We start from the raw sequence: 25,953 nt of genomic DNA on the forward strand, positions 1-25,953 counted from the left end.
GGTGAGTTAAATACTTCAAGATGTCAATTATTCAGATTCATTTGATTCAAAACCTGTATGACATGTTCCGTGTAGAATGTCCAAGCAGCTTTTTTTCAGGAGAATAAAGGAGAATGGTGATGGTTAAGCAAACGACTTAAATTCAGTTGAAAACTGAATATAAAAACAACTGTGGAAAAGAGCAGCTCGGATATTCTTCCAAATGTCATTTTTTGCTTTCCACAGAAAAAAGAAAGTCATACAGGTTTGTAAAGATAAGGGGCTAAATAAATGACTGAATTTTCATTTTTGGAGATCCTTTTCCTTTAAACAACTGTGCAGAAGGTATGAAACTGAACTACGCAGGCCCGATCCGATGGTGTACATTTCCTGCTCTAGGCAAACAGGTGAGAGTCTGCAATTCCTCACAGTCACACACACACTCACACTCTCACACACACTCTCATCCACCAGCGATAACAATGCTGTCACCAAGGTAACATTACAGCTCATGATTTTCTCTGATCCCTCAACAAATACTCCATATAATTCTATCAGGGCCACCGAAATGTCAAATGTTATTTGTCTTTATCAAGCACTCTCTGGCAGCCGGAGAGAAAGACAGTGAGGGACAGTGGAAGTAAGGAAGCCTGAATAATATTTATAGGTGGCTAAAAAAGGATGATATGAAATGAAATCTTGACTTTGGATAAAATTCACACTTACTATTATACCTCTATTTCATTTTTGAATGAAAAAAAAGTGCAAGAAATAGACTATATTTTTCATCCACGTTACCTTGATATCCTGGAATCAGTAAAATGTGGTTATGTTAAAAAATAAGCCCTTATTAACCTAAGAAAACTATATGTATATGAGTCAGAATAAACACTAATGGGATTTCAGTAGAACAAAACTAAAAAAAGACATGGCTTCCAAAAATGAACGCATCACAAGGCACGTCTTAACACAGTTTAGGATTTATCCTTTTCCATTCTGGATTTACGCACCATTGTTCACGGGCCCTCTGACTCATACTTAACGGAGTCTTTTTGTTTGTGAGGAACCAAATTGCTGTTGACAGGTATTTGGCTGATCGCGGTACAGTCTGGCTTTCCTTCCAAAGCACACAAAGGTCTGTGAGTTACGTAACAACGCTTTAGCAGCCCCGCGTTAACGCACCTTTCATCCTCGGACTGTCACCCTGCAAACCCCACCATTAACGCTCAGCGCTATTTGGCTCATAGTTGAACTGTTGAGATTTTCCGTAGTGATACCAGAATGAAAAGTCACAGTCAAACAGGTTTTAGAGGGGTTTTTTAGCCATTGCAACTGTTAAGGCCTAATTAGACAACACACACCATTTAACGGATTTCATATTGTTTTTTACTGGGTCCATAAATTTTCCTATTTAAATCTTGAAAGACTTTATAATGCTGTCCAGATATAAAGATTTACCCTGCGCCAATTAAAGCCATTCACAGAACTGTGCGCACGGCAGGGAGAGCATGCTGAAAATAAAAGCCAGGGAAAGGGCCTAATCAAACAATAAAAGCTTTGCTTTACTGTTTGTGCATTATTTTCCTATGTTTCCCATCAGCCCGAGCTGCACAAGAGCAGAAGCAGTGGGTGGGGGCTTAGCTAGTCACGCTGCTACATACACAAACCTGACCACACCAGCCCACAAACTCCAGTTCAGAAATACCAACCCATTACCCATGCACAAAACAGAGATGCAGGCAAGCTGAGTAGGACAGGCTGGATTTGGGTTGAGCCTTCCACTCAGACGGCATGCAAACAAACAAAAACAGGTTGGCAAAGAGGCAGCAAGTCAACATCAGCCGCCTTTCCAGTCATTTCACGTTCTCCAAAGGCCTGTGTAACACATGCACATGTAGCAGCAGCGCTTACAGGAATCTATCAGGAATTAATTAGTCTGTCATTAATCTGTAACCCACAGTCAAGCGCACTGACGCTCAAACCGCAAACCTCCGCCTTGCACTAGGCCTCTAGTTTTTCCTGTTTTCTCTTGCTTAAAAACTTCTCTGCGACCTGTTTGTTAAACTAAATATGTGTAAAAATGTATGACGCAAAGCACTCTTCCTCGAGGGATACTGTCACGTTTTAGCTCTGTTAGCCTGAAGGCCTTTGCAAAATCCTGTGAAATGAAAAAAAACAAAGCACCGTCTTGTTCAGGGTATTTAGCTGCTTTAGCTTGCAGAGCACTTCTGTGCAGATGCAAAGGTTTTAAAACGCTACTAAATGCGCGCGGTGTGTGTGTGAGTGTAAAGCGTGGTGCATGTGCAAATGAAGCTGTTAACAAGAAGAGAACAGGGATCATCGTGGCACACGGCGGCGGTGGTGGCGGAATTTTAAAAGCGTGATCCTCGGCCACTGCGGCAGCGCTAGTCCATTGTTTAATTAAAAGGGGTGGGGGGTAGAAAATGAGTCGTCTTGCAGGTAAAAAGAGATTAACATGATGATGTCCACTGGGAACCTTTATCTGCAAATCTCATCAGGGAGATATTACCTAATATTTTCACAAGGAAAGGAATCATTGGTAGCTGAATAACAAAATATCACCTGAAGATTGGCATCACTCTTTTTTTTCCCTGCAAATGTTTTCTTTCTAATAAAATAGCACCAAAAAAGGCGGAGCTAGTAACACATTCCCACACAACACGCTCATCTGATGCTCAGGAAGCGGAGCGCTTCCATGCTCAGAGCCGGACAGAACCCAGCCAGCTGTGGGACGTCAAACACTCAAGCCACTATTACGAGTGTCTGTGCCTCATAAATCAAGCCATGAAAAACTATGCCCACTTTTGATGCCGTCCAAAGGATTCAGCCGCCTTGATGCATTTATACTGACAGACATGCATAGACTTCTGTACATTTCATCAGAGGCGGCTTTCTGTTGCTCTCTCATTCTCCCGCTCGTGGCGCAAACAAAAGCCACCTGAAACTGAAAGGAAGAGAGAATATGCAAGTGTATTAATCAAACGTGCCAGGCAGACATTTTGCCCATTGTTATGGGGAGAGTGTAAGCCCTGTAGAGGCTACCATTTTTTATATCACAGACTCAAATTTATTTATTTAGATGGCAAGAACAATAGGTCCTCAGTCAGAGGGGCCCACAAGTTCCAGAGCCACTTCATCATTCACTTTTTAAGCATACTTGGCAAAACGAACGAGGTGACGTTCAGCCTAAATTTGTTTGTTTTGGTGTCACGCTTGATGTCCTATCTATATTTAAAGCTACACCTATCAAATACTTATTACACATCTAAATGAGCACAGAGAAGCGATCCAGCTCTCACTGTAAATAATTAAATAATTCTTAAGTGCTAAAGACAAAGTCAAAAAAAGGGAAAGAGAATGACAGTGCCTTCATGTTGTAAAACCAGCTGCTGCTGTGAGGCGTTGACAGTTTGCATCTGAGCGTGTGTGTTAATGGCAGTATCATTTGAAACATCTATGGCAAGTCGTCGGAAGCCGCAGCCCCCTATTTCACTTGACTTACCCATTTAAGTACATTTAGGAAATATGTTTTTACACTTTTCAGAACTGCCTTCCACCCCCTCTGGCAGACTTAGAGCTCCCCCTAGCAGGTCATGGCAAGCACACTCTGCACTGCTAATGTAAAGTGGCCCAATTCAGCACCCTGAGAAAATGAAATAAAAACAAGGATTTTTGATTCCCTGAACTGTAAAAAAAGAAAAGAAAAGAAAAAAGCATTTAAAAGAGGGGTTGAATTTTTATTAAAAAAAATTTACTTTAAACGGGTCTTGTTTAATTCTAAATAAAACCCTGCCTATTTCATACATGCAAATGACAATGAATAAGCAAACATTTTAAATTTGTTAAATTAATAAACAAAGAAACAAAAAGAAAAGACAATGATTCTGGATTTCTGCTGCTGCACACCTCTCATGCGTTAACGCCTGTGTCTGTTTGCAAATTCATATTCCTATCTTGACTTTCTTTTTTTTCTTTTTTTTACTATAATCAAATATGTTATTGTTTATATCTAAACAAGTAATAATGCAATTCAAAGTTATTATCATAAACTCAAATCTGTCAGATGTGATGACATGAAGTCATGGCATATCTCCTAAATGCATTCAATGCAAAGTTCCGATAAAGACAGTTTCCTGTGCTGGCAGGTCTAATGTGAAACATGCATCAGAAAATTTATGTTACAACTTCAGAATTCTGCAGCTCACAGGAGGAAAATTATCCTTCTCGCCTGTCATCTGATTTCCTTTATTTAAAGACGACATCTGTTAACTCACTATTAGTTTTATTTTAAAGCACTACATTATAAAACACACTCTGTGCAGTGACATGAAAAGTTGAACAGGTGTTAAAAATATCATTTAAATTCGGACAATTAAGTGACGACACGCTCACATGAATGCAAACATTTAGAAATGTGTGGGTAAATTATTATAACTTATTAACGTTAAGGATTTGGAAGGCAAATGATATTCAGAAATAATTCTTACTAAAAAAAAATATTTAAAAAAAAGCTATAAAATTGTAAAATACCCTTCCGTTAATAGCATGTAATGAAAATCCCAGCATATGTAAAGGAAATGCAAAAATGCGTTAAATGCTGCAACTGGTTGCTTTTCACGCAGAACTAATAAACCACTGGGTTTATAGAATATGCGTTTGAGTGGCGTAATGTAGCACACAACCACAGGCTGCCAAACCATTAAAACTACTGATGTACAGCACTGCAAAGTCTGCAGATCGCTCACGCCGAGAACACATAAATTAACATGTGGACATAAACTACACACACACACACACACACACACACTTTTGAACACTTGAGCAGACAAAAAATTGCCTCTCTAACTTGAGGCTAATCCAGCTAAGACACCGTGGTTAACAAAAGCTAAATACCACAGAAGACATGCTGACGAGCAGACATGCACACACACACACACACACACCCTTGTTTACAGCTCCAAATATGTCCTCAAAAATGAAACTTTGAGGTTGGGACCACACTGCTTTTGACCTTGACATTTAAAGCAAAATTTGACAATTTAACTATTACAGAGAAAAAACAGATATATCAACTGTCATCCACATATTCTTGCTCTACAAGAATCTGTTTCACATAATCAGCCACATATCAAACGGAATAAAAGCGAACAAGGGAATTTAAGGTTGCACATTTACACACACATACCAGTATGAGTGAAGAGTTCATGCGCTGCCTACTACAAACAAAAACACTCGTTACATCAAAATCATAGCCACAATCAGCATGTGATGAGAATTCTGAACTACGAGGAAAGAACGCGTCCCTGAGCTCAGATGACTATCTGCTAGCACCTGGCCTACATGCCCTCTGCATAAAACCCACTAAGGCATGATACGTTTGAGGACCCTCTCTAAAGCTTACATATTCATTCACCGGTGATGCAATGAACACCTTTCAATCTCTAGTTTCTAAGAAGGAGAAAGTCAACCACCTTCCTTTCTCTCTTTCTCTCTCTCTCTCTCTCTCTCACACACACACACACACACACACTGTGTGCATGTAAAAAAAAATACAAAAGCTTGATGTCTAAACTGGCGTCTGCTTCACTCTGTGCACGTCTGCATTTGTGTCCGTTTGTGAATGTGTGTGAGAGAGACAGAGAGAGAGAGAGAGAGAGAGAGAGAAAGCAGGCAAAGTTCCTTGGTGTAACTGGAGCATTCTGAAATTTAAAGCCCAAATTAATAACCACGGCCATTGTACATGCAATGACTGATGGGACATGTGATAACTACAGCGACAGAAATTCAAAAAGGGCCATTTTCTACTAAACTAGAATGATTGTTTTACATGCATTTTGAATGGATGGCATTTATGCAGTAAACACAAATGGTTTGCATGCTAGTGCACAATTAAATATTGAAATATATATAAATTACGGTCATGATCTCATATGCGGATGACATACAAAAAGAGCTGTGTATGCCCTATAGCAAAGCTAACATGCAATGCAAGCCAGATAATGTGCTTTAAGCTTTAAATAACATCTCCATTCTCATTCGTTCATAAGACATAGTCATATTTGTAAGTCGTAAGTCATATTTGTAATCCTTAACGGTAAATTCAAACACACAATGGACAGGCATGTTAAATGTTTACAGTGCCACTGTGTACATATGTGTATGTACAGTAACAGATTATGCCATTAGCAAAAGAATGGTGTGTGTAAGTGTAAATATGAAACGCATATATGGACCTATCCCTGCAACACAAAACAGATTTGGCTGGTATTACTTGACTAGGCTCTGCTATGAATTATCTAGGTTCTGTACACTACACTTGCATGAATATGAAACTAAATCTGGACAGATTTCATTGTCTTTTAAGTGATATGATTTTTATTTTAACTGCAACAGATGCATTCTAGGAAAAATAGACAGTGTTTTAAAATAAATCGCTGGAGTTGTTTTCTCACAAATGATGTAAAAGTATCTCGAAGAAAAACCTAAAAGGTAAATTATATCAAGCATTAGAATATAACTGCTGGCTTTGAATATAACTTTGTCAAGAAACACTCTCGATTTCAGTGTCTGCCTCATGTTACCTTTACTTCACAGTCACAATCTTGACTCGGGGGCAAAGCTAAGTGTGAGAAACATTATTAGACCTATGCCTGCTTTGTCTCTTTGTACACTCGTACGGATTTAGCTAACTTCAGTTTTCTCCAAAAAAGAAAAAAAGCATTGTATAAAACAATGAGTTTTGTGTAAGAAGACAGTTTATTTAGTATTACAGTGAAGTAAAACTACTTGAGTAAAACTAAGCATGCTTGACATTTGTATCACCTAATTTGACACAAGGATATCAAATGAATTTCATTTGAATAATTTTCCTTGCTCTGAGATTTCATTGCATTCAGTTACACATCTAAGACTTAATAGCACAAATGTTGCATAATTACAATAAATTTTACGTAGTCTTTTAAAAAAATAACAACCACATCACTGCATCCGTGCAGCATGTGCTGCAAAAGTAAAACCTTAAACTGTTCCTGTGCTTGGTGGTTACAGGTAGCTGCTCACCTTGAGAACTACTACAAATATCTTGTAAAAAGTGCAAAAGATTTTGGTTTAAAACGAAACATGATACATAAAGTTTCATTGCATCAGAATTTAAGAAGAAAGGCCTACAACTTAAGCATGACACTTTTTGAAATTAACAAAAAAAAAAAAAAAATCTAATAAATAAGAGAATACAATATATTTATATTGCAATAAGTTATTTAAATAGTCGTATATAGCTTAATATAGGCCCAAATCTTACATGGATTAAAGTAGAGAAAATAATTATCACTCTAAATTAGCATAATATATTAAATTATGCTTAAATATTAACATAACATACACCTCACTTATACCCTACACTTTAATTTAACGTAACTAAACTTAAATTTACAGAAACTTTGCAAGTGCTTGATTAATCACCGCAATTTAAAGTTTTTAATCTGATCTCCTGGCCTGCTAAAAATTCTTATATTAATCAAACCATTTTATATTAAAATGAAACAACAAAACTTAAGCAATACTGACTAAATCAAAGATTTGTATTTTAAGTAAGTCTAAAAAATTGCTGTATTTTAATTCTTTTAATTGAGTTTCAACCAAATCACTTTTTAATTCTTTTAAGTAGCACCAAGCTCATAAACCGGTTTGCTTACAGCTAAAGCTATAAATATCTTAATTTAATTAATTTAACTGTTCTATTTTACTACATTAAAAAAAATAAAGATCCTCCGCATTTTAATGAAACCAGTTAATTACTAACACCACATAAACTCAAACACACACAGATCGCTATTACTATTACAACAACAACAACAAAAAATACAAATTAAAAAAAAAAGGCTGAAAATGACCGAACAACCTCTTAAACACAAATAAGTCAAATTAAAGATGGACTTACGTGTTATAATTTCTCTTTGCGACAAATGCTGAGGGTTTCCCTGCTTGCGACGGGACATTGCCCTGGCATTTACACTGGCATCGCCCAGAGACCCGCACAAGGAATACTCGGCTCGCGCCTTCTGTCCTCCGTGTCCGTGGCGTGGGATTTTACCCACCTCGGTAACTAACTTTTCCTGGGACTTCCAAAGAACTGCCACAGCTCCGGGCCGTGAATACAGATAGGGGTCCCGTGAATGTGAGAGAAGCGAAAGTATCTTTGCGCTCCGGCTCTCCAGATGACCAGAGACGCGCAGACGCTCAGTATCTCAGCGACACACACATGCACTTCAGCTGTGTGCAGAGCGCGATCTGTCTGAGGGCGAAAATATCCTTCACGAGTGACAGTTGTGAAGAAACCACGGGAAATGTCTCAGAACGAGATGCCCGGTGCGTTTGGGTAGGTTGGACCCTCTCGTGGCTCTCTCTTCGTCCGGTCTGCGCCTTGTGGATTTGTCAAAAGCAATTCGTTTTTTCTATCTCTCTCTCTCTCTCTCTCTCTCTCTCACTGAGTCAAAATAACTCTAAAAAAGAAAAATGGTCATTACTTATTAGATCGGATGAAACGAATCCAGATTCTCCGTGAGTTGGCACTTGAGTGTGCCAAGCACTGGACAGTTCTTCTTCTCTCCTGGGCTCTAAGTGAATGCGATGCCCGGTTACTTTGCACTCTCTCCAACTCTTTGCACTTGCTCCACTATTCGGCTTTGCGCACTGGAGACCAGGGACATGGACTTGCCACCTCCTTTCCAAATGAATGAAGCTTTTTTTTTTCTTTCTCCCTTTTCTGCCTCTGTGAAGATGGCGGAGTCCTGCTTCTCCGGGAGCTCTCAGTGTCTCTGTGGCGAGGGCTGCCTCCGTACAATGGGATAAAATTCAAGTTCAAGTGCGGACGTGACGTTAAGTCTACAGTGGGAAAGAAAATTGGAGACTGCAAGAGCACTGGGGGCGACTAGTGGTGGCTTTTCACAACTATCGGATCACCAGAACTGGTGGAAAGCGTGGACATCGCGAGCCGCTGTCTCACACACACGCACACACACACACTCACTCACTCACACATACACGCGCACAAACACACAGCACCTGATAGACCGGCGCACTGCTTGTCTGTATCCGCTTTAACGCAAATAAAACAATGCAATATTGCATGCACTACAACGTTTGCAATGAATTTAAAGGGGGAGAGGATGCGAATATAGCTCTTATAAAAAATAAAATAAAATATAAAAAAACCTTTTTCCGTGCATATGTGAATGCGCATTAAAATTAAATATTTTATGTATGCAAACAAAATAAAAGAATAAAAACAGTGATAGTGATAGTCTCGCATTGACATTCAATATTCAAATCAGAACATTTCAAATCATTTGATGGAAAAGATTAAAGCACGGACGGATGCACAAAGAATACACTTCAGTGAGACATAAGTGTGCTGTTTACCTCATAAGCAATAAATTACACGAGACAAGACAGGCGTTGATAGACACATTTCTTCTTTATGTGTTTTATGTCCTACAGAAATGACATTATTAAATTAAACCCACATTTGGAGAGGAAAAGAACATCGGAAGGAAGAAAAAAATATTGTGAAGTGTTATTGTGAAGTACATTTCTTAATCCTTATTGATAGGCAATCTAATGTATATTTTTAGCATTTCAATCCACATATAGCAGACGTTTAATAATTTGATCAAATCTGTTTGAACAAAGGAATGAATGCTACACAAACTGTTGCATGAGTGGAAATGCAAGACTGAATACTGGAGGAAATGAAAATAAGGGAGGTGTGTTGTGCAAATACTTGCATGATTTGAGTTTACTGGGTGAAATGCAAGTGATGTTCCTTTGCATCTGTTTTACACTCCGCGTACAGCAGTAAAATGAAATCTAGTCATGTGGCTCAGATTTTTGGAATAATTTCTTACTGAGTTTTGGAAACTGTAACACACTCACACACACAACTGTATACGTGGGATATAAGTAAATACACAGGTTATTTATTTATTTATTTATTGTGTGTGTCTGTGTGTGTGTGGTTTTTAGGGGTGCCTGTATAGGTTTTTTTTTTTTTTTTGGACAGTTTCTTGAAATCAATGTATGCATTTCTAGGTTTGTTAAAACATTGTGTTCTAAAAACTAAACTATTAACAAATGTATTTAATTTATTTTATCAGACTGCAAACCTTTTTTTGTTTTCTAATCATAAAAAAATAATAATGTTTTACTGAAGTCAGACTGATTAAATATGGTGACAAATGTTCCACTGTGACATGACTATTAATTCTAAATAAATTCCTATGATTCATGCTTTCTTGGTAATCCAATTGCAAATGCAAAGAGGGCAGGAAGTAACCCATAATCATAATTTTGGGGTTAAACTGAGGTTCGCAGAGGTATAACTGTAAATAACCAGCTAGTTTGTTCAGAATGGCATTTCAATTTAAAAAAAAAAATAGAGGTCACACTTTAGTGTTCATACATATGTTAACACTGAGAAAAGCTAATGAACTACATGCACTAAATATGTAATTATTTTCTAGAATTGCATGTAATTAGGCATTCTTTTTGTTATTGCCATAGCACTTAATTATAGTAACATGTAATATGTGAACATGTTTCGTGTAAATTGAAACCAATTAAATAGACATGCTGTGGAAAAGTAAGCTAATGGCATGAGATTGAGGGGGACAGAACAAGTTGTTATCGTTTTAATTCATGGAGACTGTATCTACCTTCAACTGTTGATTAACTTGGTGCATAATAGAGTCACGGCGCTACCAAAGGCACACAGAGCGTCCGGCTTGTGCCAGTTCAGAGGCAGATATCAGGCGGAGCGCCCAGATGAGAGTGTGTCTCTGTCGATCCATCTGCTCATGATCCATCATGGGATGTGACGCTGGGTGGCCCAGCCTCGCCAACAATGCCATATATCCTGCCACTGTCTCTGATATATCCTCTGCCCCTGAACTCTGTTAAACTGCACCCCAACTTTTTTAGTAGACAGACAGACAGACAGACAGACAGACAGACAGACAGACAGACAGACAGATAGATAGATAGATAGATAGATAGATTGATTCAGTTTCCTTAAAATGTGGCAAGAATAGATGAGTGATTTATATTAGAAATTCCAGGTGTTGCCAAAAAAATGACATTTTATGATTTACAATCATCTTCCTGGAAATCAAGACTGGAGGAGGTTGCTGCTGATATGAGCTCTGTTACTGCTGGATTATTCTCCCTATAAAAATCGTGAAATGTTCTCTGAAAAGCAGTGGTTGCCCACAGCTGAAAAAAATATTTTATTGCATGAATTCATTGGACACATCCTGTACTTCCTCTGTTTTGCATTGAATATTTTTCCCTTGTGTCAATAAATTTGTCTCTATAACAATAGTTTTGGCTCAAACTTTCTCCTCCATGCATTAGTGTGGTGTGTATAAATAGTCCTTTGTTCTTGTTAACCTCAGTAAACATATTGTACACCTTCATAGTGTTTCAAGTTATTATATAAAAATGATATAAAACACCTGGAATCACTGCATATAGTATTACTGCTGTTGATTGCAATTTTACAAACTTTTGTTTTTACGTTTATACAGTTACCTGTACATTGGACTTGTATTTTTCCTCAGGTGCTAATGGGTAATTTGCACACACAGTGATCTTCATTTATGGCAAGAACCATAAAAGGCAACTTTCTTAAATGAGCCCATAGAAGAGGAGAAATGCCAAAATGATATAAAACTTATTTTATGCATCTGAATTAAATTTTAAGCATCTCAATTAAACGTGGTTCTTAAAAAAATACAGAGAGAGAGCGAGGGTGGTGAGGAGTGGGGGGGGGGTCGATAAAAGACAGACGTCTTTGTTTTTCTCAACACAAGTGCCTTGCTTAGGTGAATCACAAATCAAATATTATAAGCACAAACTCTAAATATAGTTTACTCCAGAATACAGATGCAATACTCCATATTGTAATACTGTAATGCTCCTGCAGGTAATATCTTCATATGTGATGTCCAGTTATAAGGACTACTGCAAGTGTGTCCACCACACTTGATAAGATATATTTATTTACAATCTATCGCTCCTATGTGCTGAACTTGCAATGCAACAGTACCCTCTATTGGCCAGTTACTGCCACAAAGATACAGAAGCATGGATCCCAACACACATTTCCCTCAATTTCACAATTTTTTTTAAAGCATAATTTATGCCAAAATAAAACAACCAACCTAATTTGGAATCACTAACATGAATTGAGTTTGTTATCTTTATATGTTTTTAAAACACAAAATGAGCTCTTGTTTGTCCTTCATCTACATTAAATTAAATGATAAGATTGAAGAATAGAAATTAATATGTGGTCTCTTCAGCATTTAGAATGAAAGAACTTCGACATTTTAAGTTGAATGAAGCAATCTAGTTTGAACCCTATATTCACAGTTGGATATTTTATTTTAAGATGTTTAATAAGCATTTAGCCACCTTCTTGTGTCTGTTAAACATTATTTGGAAAACATTACATAAGCCAATCGCAAGTATCTTAGAAGTGAGTTCACTTGCAGATAGTAATGTAACAACTTAAAAAGTTATTAAAGCAAAAACATGTTGATGAAAACTGACCGATTTACAAATGTGCATGTTGGAATGCGCTAAATTAAACATGATTTTACATTGTGGAAATAGACTGATGTGCTCTATCAGCCTACAAAAAATAAAAGTTAATTTGTGGATTGTTTTTTTTTTTTTTTTTTTTTTAGAAACAGAAGAAACCGAGAGGGACTAAATCTTCCCACACCTCAAATCAGTTTGTGAACAAATCTTAAATATTCCATAAAAATCACAATCAATATGTACACACAACCAGCATAGCCTCATCACAGAGCTCATTAGGACTAGTCTACAAAGATTCATCTTATTTCATCTGTCCCCAACTCTCTCTCTCTCACCCCTACTATGTCACCACTAAGAGAGAAACATTAATCTAGTGAATCTGAAGGAATGTCAGCCTTAATTGCTGTTCATTGGGGAAAAAGAGATAAAATGGAAAGACATGGCTTTGTCAAGCAATAAAAGATGTGAGCGATAAGACTGTCTGATAAATCACATCTCAGCCTTCTGTCATCACTCAGCTCAAAGCCTGGTAGCCATCATGTGGGCGGCTTTAACCTCAGGCCTGCAAATGAATCCAAACAGGTTTGTTTCTGCCCAGGGGCTTCCAGGACGTCTCCTATCACCAACCCCTGTTGGGACAACGCATCCCCTGCACTCTTCCAGGACCCAGTGAGCAAGTCCAGGGGGTAAAACACGACTGTTTGAAAAGAAAAATGGCAACAGAGTGTGACTAAATCGGTTTGCTTGGCAGCCGGACAAAGGCTTGATTCCACCGCTCCCGAGAGAGAACGCGGGGCCTGCAAATCCTGGCATCAGATCGGAAAGTTGAACGTTGCCAAAGGCGCACATTCACAACAATTAGCTACCTTTTCAGTCCCAGCCCCCTGGTTATCCATCCCCTAGGTGGTTATCTAATCGCCTGCTTTTGTTTAGAGAAACGGCTCTCTTTCACTCTGGGCTGACATCGTTTACGGCTGCCGGTTGGCCGCTGCCGCTTCTTTAAATCTGCAGAGGAGCGCAGGAGTGGCGGCCCATCGAGGAGTCTAAGTAGATGAACAGGGACATACCCAGCCTCTTAATGCAACTCAAAGAGCTCCACAAATGGGACGATCGTCTAGTTGCCAACACGCTTTGCAAAAAAAACTTTTAGCAGAGGTGGTATAGTGCTGGCCTGTCGACTTAAAAGCACAACAGGAAGGAAGAGCTGGTATTTGAGGGGACCACAGGGATTAAACGGACGAAATGTAAAGAAGATCTCGTCTTTATCCATCAGCTTCATGGCTGACTACAGAGTTTTGCTCAGCGTCCCTTTTCCTGCCCGTTCCCCCACATTTCATCACTGAGGTATTTGTGGCATAAAGCTGTCAATCATCAAGTCTAGTATGTTTTAATGGCCCATATCGTCTCTACAGTGTCTCTAGTCAGTGCTGGTCAGGTGACCGTGAGGTGTGTGTCTCTGCAGTGATGAATAGTACAGTCACCATCTCCTGCCGTCCTTACATAGAAGTCATTCCCGGTTCACACCGATAACGCTGCTCTAGCTGTAAATACGGGGCTCATTTACATCCAGCGATGACAAATGTGTGTGTGGGATTGCGTACGCACATGTCCTCCCACCGAGAGCTGGCGGGATGGTTCGGGGCTGTACCATATCAAAAGGCCTGACACGCTTTCAACAAGAAGAGCAAGCACTACTGCTGCAAAATACAAAAATGATGGCACAAATTAGTTCTCATTGTTTTCTTGTGGGCATGTTGCAATGATGCAATCATAAGCAACGCTCACGCTGCCATTTTTGAAGTGTCAGGGTACAAGAGACCGATGGCAATCCAGTTGCCTTGCTATCATGCGTGCAGGAATGACTAAGAAACTGCTTTGCCACATACCTGCCAGGTGAATTAATAAAGGAGTAAGGCACCACAGGTAATGCATTGCAGTGATTTTTTCAGAGTTAAGCGCAACATAAAGCTTAACCGTGTCCGTAACTAGTAAATTTCTTTTATAAAATGAAAGCAACAGCAATATGAATAAAGATGCCAACATTCAATAAATAATTCAGTGAAGTGTAAAGTCAGTAGCACAAAACTGAATTGAAAAGCCAAGCATTTTTAAACAAGTTTACCAAAATCTAAAATAAAATAATAGTGTTTTATATTGTCACTGTGCTTAAATTATTAAAATAGTATTTTGAGAATATTTACTTTGCAAGTTAAAAGTGTAACTACTGTTCGAGTAATAAAAGATGTAAATATATATGAATAAATAAATAAATACCTTGATAAATAATTTCCAAATAAATTATAAAAAAAGAATTGTAATTTATAATTCATTTTCAGATTGTATTTATTGATTTGGAAATTAATATAGAATATTAATTTATAAATAGTTTAAAAATAAATAAATACAATGAATATAATGAAATTCAAAATGAATTGAAAATAAATTTTCTCACCTGAAAAAAATCAGAGAATGCCAAATGGCATCAAATATGCAAAAAAGTTGTGTTAAACATATTTAATAAATAGCTACATTAACTTTGACAGCCCTAAAAATATATTTATGTACAAGCTTTTTCCTTTCCCTCAAATTATTTACAGACCCCCAAATCACACCCTTAGCAAGGTCAAGTTTTAAAAGTTTTTTTTTTTTTTTTTTGGTTTGAAGCCAATTAGATATATTAATATATAATTTAGTTAATCTGCATCACAGATGTGCATATATCAGACCGCTTTTAATATGGCTCATCCAATCAAAATGTAACTTTTATAATGCAAATTGTGTTTTTGAAATTGAATCAGTTTTGGTCTGTTCATAATGTTTATAGCAGCGATGCAGATTCTTTCACAGCATGACTGTAAGCGATGGACAGAGTTAATCCACGTCTCTCACACACACACATACACACACAGTGACCCCACAGGCTGAACCTGCTGTATTTGTTTGTCGCCATGACTTGTTATCGGGAATCAGCATTTCGAGGGACACTATACATACTTTACACAAATAGGTCTTTGCACACACACTATCTCTTAGACGCACACACAGACGCACAATCTTTGCAGGCCCTGCACTCTGATGGTGAATAATGGCGTTCTTTTTTGAAAGCGCAAGGTTCCAGCCGTAGTCTTCTCCATCCAGCACCATCAGCACTTTAGAAGATTAAGTCCTACCTTCCCTTATCACACTTCGCTCCCTCCTGCAGGCTTGACACGGGGTCCTCTCAGGCCGGCCATGTCCCCCTCTGCCAGCCCTGCATTGCTGTCTCGACAGGGCCTTAATTTTGGCCTCTCGCCGACTATCTTCTTGTTTCACATTTCTCTCCTCGGCGCTTCGAGCTCATCTCTTTCCGGTCGTGTGATTCATCACCCCAGGATCAGCAGCAAACGGCCTCTCCGTCATTGAGCGATATCTACCATCTCAATGTCAGCCCCTTCAGCCAATAGCCAGACTACGCCACAATACACTGGGAAGAATGAGAAAAAGAGAAAAGCCATGCAAGTAGATCTTGAATAAAAGACGAATGATTATTTATGGTACTGGATGCTGACTGGTCAATAAAATGTTCCAGCCATACAGCTAAAAAAAAATCAAGTTTTACCTCTAAACAGAAAAATGAGAAAAGATGTTTCAGGAATGGCAAAATTGACCTTTTTAGCCTAATAAGGTTTGATAGCGACCACAGAGAGTGTGTCTCATCTGATGCGTTCGTTAGAGGAAATGTACTGCCTTGTATCTGAGTACGCTTTAATCCCTTATCAATACAGTGCTTGCCCTTAATTATGCAGAGGTGACTGATAAATTAGTTGGGACAGAATTGTGATTATCAGTTCAATCTGCCTCTATCTGGAATTAAAATCAATGGCTCATCAGCACACTACATGCTACACTAGTCCAGAAGGTGGAATACACAATACAGTGCACAGCACTCACAGCAACAACTGTGTGATGTCTTTTCACACTCCAGTTCACACACTTTTTATCCCAAATAGATTTTCTTTGTGATTATTTGTGTAATTGGTTAAATGGATGTCACTTTGTTTTAAAAAGTAGTGGGGAGTAACAATATAATGATTTGCTGGTCTAGGGGTAAGCTTTCTGGAACGAGAGAATTCCAGATTTCCATTGATGGTAATGTCACTTATGCTTCCAATTATATGTTCCAACAATCTGCAAAAGATTTTTATTTTATTTTTTATGTAAAAATGTCATCAAGCTAACATCATCTACCTAGCTGACACAGATGAAGATCTGTTAAAATTGTGAGAGTGATTTAACTGATTTTCATAGATAGATAGATAGATTTACAAGGATTTACAAACCAGTTGGTAAGTGCATCGATTTCTTCATGTTCATAAATGCATGCACTATTTGTTTCAGCTTTTTCAGTCTTTAGATCGGAGTTGTGCTGGCCTCCTTCATAAATTACAGGATTTGACTCATTAACTACCCACTACTGCCCTCCTCTGGTCGAATGCTTCATAATGATGAAAATGACGAGCCATTGTTCTCTGTTGCATGAGAAACAATAAGTAAGAAGTCGAAGAGCAATAATCATCTTTTAACTCAAATATGCACTCCCGTCTTGTATCGTTTAGGTATTATAGAGCTATTTGCAAAGGCAACGAGCAATCAGTCCTGTACAGAGTACAGAGCTCTAACAACCCCATTGTATGATTGCTCCAGCCCGCCTAATGCCAGTTCTGTTCATAACTCCTGCTGGTGTGTGTGCTTAGCACCACTCACTTTAATTAACAACAGTCGAGGTAGCACAGTCACATTTAAAAGGTTGCCATTCCACCAATATGAAAGCACAATTAAATATTAATTGCCTACTGAATAATAGATGAAGAGTATCTGTGTACAGTTCAGGAGCCTAATTCCTGTTAAAGTACAAGTCTTTAATCAAGCAGTAATGAGCACTGCTATGTCAACAGGCGTTGTGCCCTATCAGCAAAGAATAGAGAGAATTACCATCGAAGGCTCATGCTGCCGAGAGCCTGTATCAATTTTAATGTAATTATGCTTTACTAATAACAATTCAACTCATTATAACAAGCGCTTGCAGAAATTGATTCTGTAAACAGCAGACACGCACAATTCTATTGTGATTATTCTCTAGAGGTTTGTTCCTGCTGTGTGGTACTTCGCAGCGACGACTATATGCAAGTTCAGAGTCGACGCAAACTGCTGGTCTCCAAGGCTTCGTTTTTTGCGGATCGACCTGTCGGCTATCATTTTACCCATTATTATAATAGTTCGCTCAAAAAAAAAAGAAAAGCATGTAGCCATTAAAGCACTTCCATTAAAGCAGTCCCTATGAATTGAGTGTATTTCCACTCAGGAGTAAAGAATGAGTCAGTCAGACAGAAGTTGATGTAACTTTTCATAAAAACCAGTAATGTAACATAGCTTGTGGTATTTTTAATGAAGCAACATTGTCCCAACACAGAATCGTATTAGGGATAGAATTTCACATTTTTGGTGAACTATTCCTTCATGGCATAAAATGAAAAAGAATGTAAAGTACTGAGAGCTTTTCGATGCGTGACACTCTGCTGTGCGGTCAGTCTCTGGTCTTCCTGTGAAAATCCATTAAGAAAGATCTTGTGTCCTGCCCCACTTCTTCTCCTTGAGCTACAAGAGATGCCACATTCACCTTTGATCAACTATGATTTTTCACACCGCACCGGTGAGCTGCACTTTTCACAGTCCGCTTGCAGAAAACGGGAGATGCTTTAGTGTCTGACCATATCTGCATCACAGCCACTTTTCCCGCCACCCTGACCTAGAAACGGAGGACCTGGTGAGCCGGCTGACCGGTGAAGGGGGCGAGGGGCCCTGGCTTACATGAGCTGGCCGCTCAGGTGGACGTACCAAGGAGAGTTAGACGAGATGGCTTGTGGCACACTGGCTTTCCAGCTGGCCAACTCGTCCCACTGTCAGGACGAATGTCTGTGGAAGAGGAATGCAGAGGAAGAGGGGAGAGAGTTCAGCGTTAAGGCAGACCCGATGAGTAGAGGCCAGTGGAGCTGAAGTCACACCTCAGGGACTGGCGCTCCTCTGCAGGGTCAGAGTGTTCGACTACAGGGGGTCAGGGAAAGGTGAAGGAGAGTCTGATACTGCAGCTGTAGCCTAGCTAGATTTTTGACCATCAGCATAAAGTCTGGTCCACATTAAAACGTATTCTAGCAACAAATTGTCCAATTAGACTGAAAACAAACATTTAAAGTGAACAGTGACAATTTGATTTTAAAGGTGTTTAGGAGTGGAATTGGATTTAAAAAAAAATTGGGGATGAACCCCATTCACATCTGTTCTAATTTGAGACAAATGCATGTTTTATCATTAATAAGGATTCTTATTATCATTATCATCACTATCATCATCATCATCAATAATGATAATACGAATGCAACTAATTCTCGACCTTTACCGTATTGTTTTTGTCTATTAAAATAGTTTTATTAATTTAAATAAAATATAAATATTAGATGAAAAACTTCAAGTATACTAAGTACCAAAATTACTATAAGTTTAACAATTAAGCTAAATATAAAAAACTAATAAGGTTTCTTATTATCATTTTCATCATCAATAATGCTAATACAAATGCAACTAATTCTCGACCTTTACCGTATTATTGTTTTTGTCTATTAAAATAGTTTTCTTAATTTAAATAAAATACAAATATTTTTTATATTTAGTACCAAAATTGCTAAAAGTTAAAGCTAAATATAATAATAACTAGAGAAAATAAATAAAAATGACAAGTCACATAACAAAATTACTAATTAAAATGAAACTAAAAAAACATAAAAATATAACATAACAGTATACAAATAGTACTAGTCATGGCCTAGTGGTTAGAGAGTTTGACTCCTAACCCTAAAGTTGTGGATGCAACACCACGACTGAGGTGCCCTCGATCAAGGCACCAAACCCCAACTGCTCCCCGGGCGCCGCAGCATAAATGGCTGCCAACTGCTCTGGGTGTGTGTTCACTGCTGTGTGTGTGCACTTTGGATGGGTTAAATGCATGATTTCTGAGTATGGGTCACCATACTTGACTAGATGTCATGCACTTTCACAACAACTCTCATCTGTCTGGAATGCAGTATAAGTACAATAAACAGAAAAAAAAATGCCATGAAAATGTGTTATTTCGTCCTCTGAAGCACTGATTGCAATAGCCTTGTATGACCTCTGAAACTGTAAATTGTTTGCATGCCAGCCAATCAGATAAGACTGAAGGCTGAAAACTATATGCCCTAGCTCTAACAGAAAAGATCCTTACATGACTAGAATGTGTTTGGATTAGACACATGCTATGCCCATTTTGTCATTGATTCATAAGGGTCAAGTGTGTGAATGAACAGCTGAAGAAAATAGTGGAAGTGAGAAGTGAGAAACACCAGGTTGCATGTTATTGCATGCTGGTCTAGCGGTCATAGTGTCCACCTGAAAGAGAGCTTGATTTTTAAAGTGCATATTTTCTCCAGAGACAAGTCAGGGTCCTCAAAGCCACATACCAGTAGCAAGACATTCATTTTCTCTTTCTCTTCTCCTTATGTTTCTTCATGCACTCACATATTGATCTCACAAAAGACAAAATTTGTTTTCCCCAGCAAAGAAATGTAATTCTTTTATTACAGAAATGTACCCGGTGAAAACAACACAACACGCTCTCTATCACTTTCGGTGCGACACGAGCCAGAATTCTATTATGGGAATGCTGCACCAGATACAATGAAGTATTTTCAAGGGATCTTGAGGCAACAAAGTATATAAAATGCCATAAATAAATTATGGCAGACAATTTTAAGAGCATTAAAAGTTTGATCTCCTTCAGGGGAGGCCGTGGGGGACTTTTTGAAGCGGTAATTATTCATAAAAATGAAATGTCATATTAGTTTGTCCCGGTCTAATTTGATTTCACATTGATGAATTTTTCCCGCTTCGACAGGATTCAGTGGGACAAATGTGGTGCTCTCGTCACATCATTTTCTTTAATAAAGACACATTTGTTTGAATATACAGACGAGGAGTTCCGAACAATGACAGTAATTAAAACTGTGGAGCCGATCACTGATGTTTAACGATTATGTCTGTTGTTGCATCTGATTAAAGTAATAGAAAAAAATATGAACTACGTTTTAACGGATTGATACACTCCAAAAAAGGTGTTTCAGTGGTTCTTAGTGGAACGCTAAAAATAAACTCTGATAAGCTCATGTATTTGGCCCCACTCTCAGAGTCACTTACCTCATTCAGTCAATTACCTCTTAGCAGCCTTGCTAATGTTAGCTTCGGATCGTTTTCTTTCCTGTTATCCAGCTGAATTATTAATTTAATAAGGATGCTATAAACAAAGAACCAAATAAATATAACATTAAATATATATATCAATGGCCGTGGTAAAAACAAAAATGTACAGTACTTGCTTAAAGTTACACTTTGTGCTTTGTTGTTTAGCTCGTAAGATCGTTTGTCTGTACTTAACATACTTGAATGTTGTAATAGCTATTATATGAAAATGAAAAGATACTCAGAATTCATGCTCTGCATTTAAACCAAGTGCACACACACAGCAGTGAACACACACACACACCGTGAACACACACCCGGAGCAGTGGGCAGCCATTTATGCTGCGGCACCCAGGGAGCAGTTGGGGGTTCAGTGCCTTGCTCAAGGACACCTCAGTTGTGGTATTGCCAGCTCGTGACTCGAACCCACAACCTAAGAGTTAGGAGTCAAACTCTCTTACCACTAGGCCACGACTTCCCCATTACATACATATTATAATGTATAAAACCATAAACTGTCTTTCAAATATTTGGATGCATATATTTGATCCTAAATACAGTAAAAACATGAATATTGTGAAATATTACTATCATACTAACATCAATGTTTCCAATTTTCAAATTGTAACATTTTAAAATGTATTAATGTGATGGCAAAACACTGTCACATGATAATAAAAAAGTAATTCTAATATGCTAATTTGGTGCTAAAGAATAATTTCTTATTTTTAACCTTGAATACAGTTAACTGTTGCTTCTCTGATGAAAAGATGGTTAGCAACTGTGTTTATAAAAATTAAACATATGTTGTAACAATGTGTTTACTGTCTAACTTTTGATCAATTTAATGCATCCTCGCTAAATAAAAGTATGAATTCCTTTTTCTTTTCTTTTTTAAACCACAAACTCTTAAACAATATTGTTAATAAATAAATTCTAAAATAGAGCTTAAACAATGCACTACTTTGTTTAAAAGGATACTTGGTTTTCTGGGAACATCACATAATAATAATAAATTCAGTGCTGATTTGTAATATTTCTTAACTTTGTTACCAGCAGTCGGGAGCAAGAGGTGCCCACAAGGTATGTATAGATGAAATGAATTCTGAATCATCAACTTTCTGATCAGCATAAAGCACCGGAGGACACTTGCATGGACAATTTATTTTAGCTTGTAATTCTTCTACTGTTTGCCTGTTTTGCAACCACACAGTAAGCTGACTTACTTCCTTATAAATATTTGACATTGCTTACATATCTTCATACAAGACCTGGTGTGTTTGTTTTGAATGGTGGACTGCATATACCTGCTTACATTAGCCCTATCCAAATCAGATAATGAGGTGAACATGGACCTGCACTGCAGTAAAAGGACACAAAGAGTACAACTGGGACCTTATAGTGGTCTGACATGTCCTTTGAGTCCCAGACACACCTTGTTAAGGGTATTACGATCAACACCGTGATTGATCTACATGTCAGATCGGTAAGTGAAGGCGTGGAGTCAGCTGTCCACAGCTCATTTTCCACCTGGAGGTCAATTAAGACACAGAGAGGTGAGGAAACCACTAGGACGGGTGCCTTACAGTGCATAGACCCTAACATGGAGATCGCAACATGCACACTGCATGAATATACATACACAAACCTAGCCTCGTTTGATTGCCCAATGTCACTGCATGGGGGAAGGGTTCTGTCATGATAGACAGAGTGTCTTCTCTATGAAGGTATACAAAGAAACAAAAGGAGGGGGTGGTGGATGAAAAGATAGATGAATAAAGGGTAGAGCTTCATCTTTGACTGGGCTGAAGGCTGTCTGTAGTCATTCAGTACTGCCTCATTTCCCTGTAACGTGCAGGGCTTTTCTTTTTCATTAGCGGAGCTCGGAGCACACGAGGAGTCAACCGTGTGGATATTCTGACACCCCTACAGCACTCTATTTACCACAGCTCTTCAGTGATGTATCAAGGGGAACGTCTTCCCGGCATTAAATATAGATGCAGTCGGATTAACATATCAGGAGAGAGCATGATTAATGTGAGATTACACTGGATAGCACTGCTGCTTTTTCCATCACTGTTGGAGTAATGGACTTTGATTCAAATCATTATTTTGCCCATCAACATAAGCACTTAAGAGAAAGACGGGACATCGCTTGACTGCTTTGACCGCACGTACAAATAATATATGCACGTTTGAGAATAAGTTTGTGGTAACTTCCCTTGCTTGCCAAGAACTCAGACAAAAATATGCCCTACTGTTTGTGTGCTACAGCTCTTTTGTCGAGGAGAGGTGTGCCATTGCCTTTCCAAGTGATATACCTATGATTTTGACCTGCAGGTGATAAAACAAAGAAATAAACAATTTAATTAACTTACATTTATGGAGAGACTCAAGTTATGCCTGCCTATCTAAACACTTCAGCAAACACCTTGAACACTCTATCAGCAACAACACATCATCACATTGGTGACTTGTACTGAAGGTAATGTGAGTAGTACTTCTCCGTGCGAATGTAAAAATCCAGTTTGTGAGTGCTGGATATCCTAGCAAACAACTAGTATGTCTTAGCAGCCACCCAAAACACATTAACAACAAAGCAACACCCTAACCACTGCAGAATCATGTAAAAAGCTTTTAAATGAACAAGTATTATCTTCAAAAAAATTTAAAAAATAAAAATAAAAAATAAATAGATTTAATGAGGGACTCACATCATATCTAGAGATATGCAAACACCCAGAACAATGATAAATGTTAACTAATGCAGAATCATGTTGATTACTTTTTTTGAAGATAACGTCACTAGGATTTGACCGTATAAATGTAAAAAGTTTGCAAGCACTGAACACCTTAGCAACCACTCAAAAGCATATTAACAACAACAAAGCAACAATGCTAACCACTATAGAATCACATCAATACATTTTTTCAACAAAGTTCTACTCACATTCTTCAGAAAAAATGAAAATCTAGTTTATCAATATAACATCCTAACAACCATATTGCTTACCTTAGTAACCACCCAAAACATCTTAACAACCACGTAGCAGCATGCTAACCACTCATTCTAGCTACAGCTTATAACACTCTAGCATCATGACTATCTGATATCATTTTCTGTCAAACATGTAAATAATCTCATTTGTAAAAAATAATAATAATAATAATAATAATAAAAAATAAAAAAAAAATCTCATTTGTACTGAACATTTTAGCAACCACAGCATTCGTCCCAAAACAAATTAACAATCACATAGCAGCATGCTAACCAATCAAAACATCTTAACAATCATGGTGGAAACTTTTGCAAAGTCCCACTTTTTCCCATAAAAATGAGAAGTACTTGTCCCTGCAAACGTAAAACTCATGTTTGTGAGTACTGAACATCTTAGCAAATGCCCTGAACACTCTAGAAACCACATAGTTTGCTTAACTAGATGCTAAATCAGTCTTTTATAGAGGCAAGTACCACACATAGCCTACTTCAAAAGTGCAAAAACCTTTTTTTTATTATGGTTGTAAAGTTAAAATAGTACAAGATATTCTTTAAACAAAAGTCTTTTTTTAAGTTACCACATTTTTATTTCAGTGTTTTGATATAGATTTTTCACAAAAGACCTTTTTACTTTATAGACAATGAAAGGTGCAAAATTAACATGACCCATGTTGTGGTGCAAAAAAAAATAATATAAATAAAATAAAAAATGACAATAACCCAATAACGTGACCAGTCCATGACCAACTCATTTATTTTACTTGCTCTCTGCACCTTAAGAGATACATCACAAGTCTAAGAGTGCATATCGAATTTCACACCCTCAATAAATTGCCGGACAAGCGTATTGATATTTTCTGGACTGGTCCTGTTTTGCCTCCTTTCTCCTTGAGAGAGACACCCGCAAAGGGTTAAACCCTCCCCCCTGTTCTGCCCCGTGCCACTGCGTCTCTCTCGCTCCCTCACTGTGTCTCCCTGCATCCATTTGCAAATGATCTCGCTTGTCTGCATATTGTCACTTGCAGCCTGCCCACACATTCATCAACTGTCGGCCGGCTCGCCGCGCACTCCCCGCGCCCTCTACACTTAATTGTTCCCACTCTGACCTGGGAGAATAGAGAATGATGTTTCCCTCATTCGTGCCGGTACGGGGCGAGGAGAATTAACAACTCTGTGGGGATGGCCGAGCTGTGGTACGGTCGGTCAGGCTCTCCCCTCTCCCCCTCTTTGTGTTTCTGGGGCACGGTCCTACAGTACCCTATTACCGAAGGCAGGGGAAGATTCACTAGCCGCAGGAAGAAAGAGACAGATAAGATAGGTGGAGACCTTCCACAGGCCGCAAGTTGCAGATGTAGTCAAGATATATCTGTATAGACAAATGGATACGAACTATCGAGATTTGTAAAGTGTAAATTTACAATTTAACCATAACTAATTCATATATATATATGAATTACACAGAGGAACAATATTCACTGGAATCATTTTCAGATTTTTTCAGCCAATCAAAATCCACCTAACGTTAAAGCGCTCAAGTATTTAAAATGGCAAATGTCATGCTACAAACTGCATCAAGCTCTTACATGTTATTGTCTATTGGTATGAACGATTATATATTTATCATTCTTGATGGGAACGAATGGAAAGGGGCTGTTCACACAAGATGTGTTGTTGTGTCCATCTATTGATTTAATTGCTTTTGTTAGTAAACTGCTAGATCAGCATTTCTCAACCAGAGGACTGTGGACCCCTATAGTGCTCCTTGACGTATGTCAGAGTGGCAGCATAAATATCAGAGTATATACCGTAAAAGTATGCATATTTTGACATTTGAAACATTTCCACAATTTACATAGCCAATATACTGTAACTGTTAAAAAACAGTGAGGTGATTTTGTTCTGGGGCCTGGTGAGGATGGTTTGAAATATAGGGGTCAAGTGCTCAAATAAATGTTGAAAAGTTCAGTGCGCTAGATGGACCTATTAAAAACTTTCTATGCGTCTTGACATTTTTTAGCATCCTGTGTTACAAGCACCATGTTTTTTTTTTA

At 38.1% G+C, this 25,953-nt stretch overlaps 1 protein-coding gene across 2 annotated transcripts in view; it reads right to left on the minus strand.

Annotated features, from left to right (window-relative positions):
- The window catches only part of bcl11ba (BCL11 transcription factor B a), a 48,627-nt gene extending 39,700 nt beyond the window's left edge, over window positions 1-8,927 (minus strand). For both annotated transcript variants that reach the window (XM_052580731.1, XM_052580730.1), the window contains exon 1: window positions 7,940-8,927. In XM_052580731.1, the coding sequence (XP_052436691.1) occupies window positions 7,940-7,997 (58 nt within the window). In that variant the 5' untranslated portion in view covers window positions 7,998-8,927. The remainder of the gene's footprint in view (window positions 1-7,939) is intronic.
- Window positions 8,928-25,953: the final 17,026 nt, after the last annotated feature.

Source organism: Carassius gibelio, chromosome B17 (assembly GCF_023724105.1).
Source record: "Carassius gibelio isolate Cgi1373 ecotype wild population from Czech Republic chromosome B17, carGib1.2-hapl.c, whole genome shotgun sequence".
NCBI classification, from domain to species: Eukaryota; Metazoa; Chordata; class Actinopteri; order Cypriniformes; family Cyprinidae; genus Carassius; species Carassius gibelio.